Source organism: Phycodurus eques, chromosome 4 (genome assembly GCF_024500275.1).
Source record: "Phycodurus eques isolate BA_2022a chromosome 4, UOR_Pequ_1.1, whole genome shotgun sequence".
In the NCBI taxonomy this organism is placed as follows: domain Eukaryota; kingdom Metazoa; phylum Chordata; class Actinopteri; order Syngnathiformes; family Syngnathidae; genus Phycodurus; species Phycodurus eques.
In genome coordinates, this window is record NC_084528.1 from 21117964 (window position 1) to 21125219 (window position 7256).

General features: G+C 43.0%; 1 protein-coding gene across 1 annotated transcript in view; it reads left to right on the forward strand.

Moving 5' to 3' along the window:
• iglon5 (IgLON family member 5) overlaps nt 1-3728 on the forward strand; it is a 183951-nt gene extending 180223 nt beyond the window's left edge. The window contains exon 8 of the mRNA XM_061674607.1: nt 268-3728. Coding sequence (XP_061530591.1) covers nt 268-326 — 59 coding nt within the window. The 3' untranslated portion in view covers nt 327-3728. The remainder of the gene's footprint in view (nt 1-267) is intronic.
• The last annotated feature ends 3528 nt before the right edge of the window (nt 3729-7256 follow it).

The following is a 7256-nucleotide window of genomic DNA, read 5'->3' on the forward strand; positions in this document are numbered from 1 at the left end:
ACACTACGCCACATTTGTGTCTATGTAACGTGTCCTTGATTATGGAAAAACAGCAAGAAAAATAATGGAGACAAAAAAAGTCTTATTTCTCAATGTGGCGTGATGGTGGTGGGGAGGGAGGGAGGGATCTGGGGAAAACAAAACACGTTAATGTACATTGTATGGATGGATTTTGACAAAAAAAAATGATATTAAAAGTTGTTGGCTTTGTCATGGGTCGTAACTATATGGAGAGTTATGGGTAATTGTTGCCATTTTTCTCCACAGGTCATGATGGGAAAAGAAATCTGTTCCAGGTTCACATAAACCTATATTTTACATTTTAAATAACATTTAAACAGTCAACTGTAATATAAGTGCAAGAAGAAGCTAATAAATGTGAAGAATAATAATTGCCCAGGGATGAGCCGAGTATCATCCGGTGTCACGAGCCAGTCAAGATTAGTCCAATCCGCGAATCTGCACTCCCTTGGTCCACCTGTACAAGTATTGTGCCTTTCTTAAAACCTTAAGGGCCACTGTAGTTCTGGCTTGTATCCTAAAATGCAGAAGCAAGCAGTGATGGTTGGTCATGGTCCAATTTAGAGTCTGTTAGAGGGCAGATCATAAATCAGTCATGGATTACTCATGATCCAGTCGAGAGGCAATCATGAGCTAGTCATGGGTGGCTCATGTTCATGTCAAGGGGCAGTTATGAGCCAGTCATTGTCCAGTCAGGGGACAGTCCTGATCCAGTTAACGGGTTGTCATGGGTTGGTCGTGGTCTATACAAGGGACAGTCATGGACCAGTCGTGCACGATTCATGGGCCATTCACCGGCCAATCATGATCCAGTTATAGGGCACTCATGTATTAATCATGTTCCAGTCAAAGGGCAATCATGGGTCAATTATTGGCTAATCATGGTCCATTATGGATGTTTCACAGGCTAGTTATGGTCCAGTCAAAGGGCAGGCATATGCAGGTCATGGGGCAAATCGTGGAACAGTCATGGGTTGGTTACAGTCTAATCAAGGAGAAGTCATGGGCCTGTAATGGGCCAACCATGGATTAGTTATGGTCCTTTCGTGGGTCAGTCATGAGCTGATCATTGGAAAGCCGTGAGCCAAACGTAGTCCTGCCAAGGGGAAATTGTGAGCCATTCATGGGGAGATCATGCGAAAGTCAAGGGACGATCATAGTCCAGTCATGAGCTGATCACGGGCAAATCAGGCATATTTTGATCTATAGCTCCAAATTCCAAATCTGAGGTCTCCCCCAAGGACATTGGAAGAAGGGGGACGTAAACCATGCCACTGCATGTGTTTGCGCCACACAATGTCATATGAATAATAAACAAAATACGGCCTATTTCGAGTGTATAAATAACTCTCCTCATAAACAAGAGTGGGCAAACACTAATGAGACATTTGCTGTGAATATGCTGATGAGGAAGTGTTGAGGAAGCCCAACTCGTGTTAATAAGGTCCTTCAAATTGAATTCACTGGCACTTTTCTGTTTCTTCTCTCGTTTTAGCCATTTGAAAATGAATTTATTTTCATGTTTAGCCGCTATTTGTTTTCCAGAGGATTTTGTGGAATTGTTTCTGCAAAGTAGTCTAATAATTACAGTGCTTTAAGTGTATTTCTCATCTGGCTGTACATGTGCAGCCTCTTAATCAATACCCCTGACTGAATGGCTTTCAGGGATGGAGCGGTCGCTGTACACGGCGAATTGATCATGTGCCTGTAAGAGCGGCCGTAGAACAGAGGGCATAATTCATCACGCCTGATACGAGGCTCCCCTAATTGTGGATCGATTGGTCGCTGCTGGAACATGAATGTGCGCTCCCCAAACAACAGAAAGAAAAATGATGAATTCATTTTTTTGTAACTATTTTTGTCTTTCGTACGTGTTGCTCTTTTTATTTTTTTGCTGTCTCGCTGATGGACACTTGATTTATTTTCAAAAGTGCCATTGTTTTATTTATGAGTGATGGCTGTGGTTCTCATCTTTTACAGCAGCCCAAGAATGGCATGCATTAGCCTAATTGTCCAATGTTTACCAAATATCTTCAGGCTCGTTCATTCCCAGTCAATGTTACGAGTCTATGAAGTCTACCGCTCTTCCATTACCGCGGCTAATGAGTACATTAGTACACACTGAGCGCTAGCTAGGATAGAATGGAGATGCACTGCACATACACAAATTGATAGATATAGATTATTACCAAGCTCCTGTCAAGGCTGTTATGGACCAATCGTGGGCCAATCATGGACCAGTCAAGGGGCACTCATAGACTGATAATGGACAAATCGTGGGACAGCTATGATTCAGTGATGAGCAGAATGTGGGTCGATCATGGTCCAGTCAAGGGGCAGTCTTAGCTATTTTGTGGGGCTTATTGTGTGTGTAAATACTAAACCAGACAGGACGTAAGGTAAGCTACGCATTTTATTATGTTACATTTTCCTTTAAACATTTTCCTGTTAAAATGTCACTTAACACATTACCTGTACACTATTAAAATGTTTCATCATGGTGAAGATTAGTTCCACTATTCCACAAACTAATTACAGTGCATTAGTTTTGCACATAATCTTATGTGCCCTATTTCTACTTTTCTAACTAATTACAATGATACATTACTTAGCAGCACAAATCCTTCGAAAGTGCGGCGAGAAAGGCTTTCTGGGCTGGCGCCTCGGCAGCAGTAAGCAGTGTTTTATCAGATAAAGTGAAACAACTACAATTAGCAGAGAATATTTAATGAGCGTTGGCTTGACAGCCGCAGATGGCGTCTAGTCTCTTTCTCGCTATCCTCTGAGAGAGAACACAAAGGAGTCGTGTGGTTGCCACCACCCCCTCCCCCTCGTTGTCATTAAGTCGCCCACCTCTCATCTCCGAGTCCCGTTACTCGAGTACTTGCGATTCGGCGGCCCACGCCTGCAATTTTCCTCGTCAATCAACCTCAGTCTAAATGTTGCTCGTTGGCGCCAAGAACTGACAGGGGACTTTTGATGCCGTTTAACAACAAAAACAACAATAACTGAGGATTTATGTTGCAGATATGAGGCACCATGCCAGCAAGTGTCCATGTGATAAACTGGGAGGACTTACTTTCCAGGTGATGTAAATGGGCTGGGCGTGGTTCAGACTAGGGGCCATCGTGGGTCGATGATGGGATAGTAATAGGCAGTTCACCAATCATTGGCCAGTTACGGATCAATCATGGGTCTGTCCTGGGCTGGTCACGGGCCAGTCATGGGACCAGTCTAGTCATGGTGTGGTAATTTTCCAGTTCTGAGCCAATCATGGGACAGTGGGACCGTAATGGTCCAGTCATGGTCCAATTAGGTCCAGTCAGTAGCCCGTTATGTGTCAGTCATGGGCCTATCATGGCCTAATTGCACTGCACAGCCATTTGAGTTTATTTGGAATTAGACTGGACATTTGACTGGTAGAGAGTTTTTCGTGTTGAACAAGGGATCTGTATTTCACACACACACACAAAAACGCACTTCATTTCCATCACCATCCCATTTCTGTGTGACACTATCAGTAAAAGGTGCCCACGTTTAAATAGCTGTTATAAACGGTGGGACTGTGAGCCTCAAAAAGCATGTATCGTTGTGTAGACATGATTGTTGTTGTTGACTTTTATTGTCACAGATGCTTTTATACTTTCACAATCCACAAAGTGAAGTTAAAGATGATATCAAGTGGAGGGAGGATGGAATAAAAAATAATAATCTGGAGTTTTGATTGTCTTTCTTGTGTGTTTTTGTTGTTTCTATGAAGACAGGAAGTGAGGTCACACGGAGGGATCCCAGCCTTTCACTTTTGGCTGAGTCGAGTGCTGCTGATCTTTTTGTATTTTTAATGTCATTTAACCGCGTTCAGTTATACTGATATATTTTGATACATAGCACCTCAAAAGGTTCAATGTCCATTTGTTTTCTTTAAAGATACAGTGTATGACAAACTACAATGATGTCAGGTTCTCCATTGATCATTTCTACATGATAATGTACACTGTAACTGTATATGACCCAGTCACGGACCGGTCACGAGATAATCATGAGCCAGTCGTGATTCAGTCTTGAGACAAGCCGGCCGTTGGCTTGTCTTGAGCAGTCATAGGCTCACCAGCCTATGACTGTCCTGATCGCCAGTGGCGACTGATCATGGTCAGATTTGCTTTTGCTTCGTTCACAGTGATTGTGTGTGTAGTCGTAATTAGCTCAACAGAGGACCAGCTGGCTATGATGTGTTCAGGTTCCAGTGATCCATGTCTGAGTAGTGGTACATCGTAGTGGAGTCAGTGAGCAGCCTGTGATGAATGCGGTGTCTGCCTTATGTTCTCAGGAGCACTGAATTGATCATCTTCCTCATATTTTCCCTCCCGCGGGGTCGATCCGCTGGCCCGACGCTCGCCGAACGATGCCCTGGGACACACTAAATCTCTCCACCCCCTCGCACCGGACCAGATGAAGTGTCATCTTCATCACGGTCGACGTCAACTTGTGTGCCGGCTCGCCCCGCGGCTAACTTCATAGAGAGCTATGAAGTCTTTGGCTGCCAAATGCAATACGGTCTAGCTGTAATGGAATAGAGAGAGGTTGCGTTTGTATCCTACACTATAGGCTTCTTCTTCACTGGTCACACCTGAGTTCATCTGTTGATCCTTCAACCCTCATTTATTTGTGGAACTGAACTCCAGTATACAAACTGTTGGGGAAATCCTGACAAGATACACTACATATTGTTCCACTCCAGTCAGAGGTGGCGGTAATGCGCATTACAAAGTGGGTGCCAAGTACCACAAGTGCACTACAGAGCCATGTACTGGATCTAGTGCGTCACTGGTGCCACTTGGCCCCAATGCAAGTGGACCGTAACACGGCAAAAGTGGAATTGTAATTACCAGTTATTGCTGGAAAACTTGCGAACATATCTCAAACAAATGACCAGCTAGTAAATAACAATCTAGCTAACCCAGAAAATAACCATCCATCTACCTTACCAAGTAAATAATACTAAATAAGCCCCTTGGGGTCACCGATGGTGTAGTGGTACACTCGCCTGACTTTGGTGCGGGCAGCGTGGGATCCGTTCCCACTCAGTGACGGTGCGAATGGTTGTCCGTGTCTAGATGTGCCCTGCGACTGACCGGCGACCAGTTCAGGGTGTAGTCTGCCTTTCGCCCGAAGTCAGCTGGGATAGGCTTCAGCAGCCCGCGACCCTAACCAGGATAAACGGTGTTGACAATGGATGGATGGATGGATGGATGGATGGAAGCCCCTTGGGAGGTACAAAAATAATAATACAAAATCTCAACATACAACTAACGAAACAACCAATTAACCTTGACCCAAACTAACAAGCAATTTAACTAAATAATTAACCTATCTACTTAACCCAGAAACTAATCATCCATCTGCCTAACCATGTAACTAACCATACAGCTAACTAAACAACAAACTACTTAACTTACTAACAAATATTCAACTAACTAATTAAACAATTACCTAGCCAAGTACATAACCATCATCTACTTTACCTAACCTAGTAACTAACCATCAATGTACAACTCAGTAAACAACCACTTGTTAAACTAACCGTCCAACTTAAATTAACTGAACAACCAACTACCTAACCAAGCAAGCAACCATTCATCTACCTAACCTAGTAAGTAAACACATCTACTTAACCAAGCAACTTACCATCCAACTAGCAAAACAAAACAAATAACCATAATCTAGTATGATATTTCTTGGCAGAAAACAATGTATGTGTGCTGCAATGCATTATGGGAAAACAGCTCTCCCATCTGAGCCAGCGAGGAGATGCTATCTCGGTTTTGTTTTTTAGCGTTCTTTGACTTTTTGAGTGTTGTTGCAGTGGGCCCTCTTGTCTTAGCTGCGGAATTTGATCACGCTGAGGCGGACAAAGAGCGGCTGCTCTCCTCTGCATAAATCCATGTCGTTACCGTTGCGGTTGTTGTTCCTGTTGTTACTGTTGTTGTGTCGGGAGGCAAAACAAGATTATTAAGTGAAGGTAATTACAGTGTAAGTCGTTGAAAGAGGCGCTTTGTGTTGTGTTGTGTTGTGTTGTGTTGACGCCAAAGTGATGCCTCATCTGATAGATCGTCTGAGGCTAAATGGGCTTTTAAAAAAGCTTCCTGTTTATGGGCATTACTTTTGCAAACTTGGCTATCTTCCTTTTTTTTTGGTTTTGTGGCATGACAACAAAACGATAAAAATGCTTTATGGTGATTTAGTGATGATTTTTTTCTCTCCCTATCGACTGTAATGGAGAGTAACAACAGTTGGTGGGATTCTTTTATGCATGGTCACTTGTTGCACTTGAATGAACCCTAATTTGAAACGCTAACCCGTTTTTACAATCCTACTGAAAAAAATCTAAATTTGTCTTGAAACTCTAATTTGATCAAGCCAGGTTTAGGGTTTCAAAGTTTAAAATCAGGGTTTCAAGCCCATGTTAGGGTTTGAAAGTAGAGTTTCAAACCTTGAAAATGTTTCGACAATCTTTTTTTGCTGTGTCATTGGTTTGGAATGAGGACAGAGAGACGTGGAGACGTGTCGACAATAACGGAGGACAAGCCTGATGGCGTCCGTATTTTGTCAGTCTTTGTTCCACATGACAAATTTCCACGTAATAATCCTAGGATCCCTCCCCAGCCTCATTTCTCCACGATCAATACGAGGTACGACGCGCATCGGCCGCCGCCGCCATTATTTCTCGCTCTGTCATGAAAGCGCTCAGGCAAAAAGATTAACTCGCCCGTGAGGAACGACTGGGATTTTTACTCCGTTCGCATGAAACGCGCCCAGTCGCTAAAAACACTCACAGCAGGCTTTCCCAGTAGGGTTTCAACTGTACACTCACTGGCTTTGCTTGAAATTAAGGTTTCAACGCTGAAGTGAGGGGTTTCAAACTAGGCTCAGTATTTCAAGTTAGGCTTTCAAGACTTCAAAAAATGGTCAGGGTTTCTAAATAAGATTTCAAACCAAGGTTAGGGATTCAAATTATGGTTTCAAACATGGATGAGGGTTTGAATTTAGGGTTTCAAATCAGGTTTTAAAGCCTGCATTAGGGTTTCAACATGATTAGGGTTTGGAGTTAGGGATTCAAAATATGGTTTCAAATGTGGACTAGGGTTTGAATTTAGGGTGTCAAATGAGGTTTTAAAGCCTGCATTAGGGTTTCAACCTGATTAGGGTTTGGGAATGGGGTTTTAAATTAAGTTTTA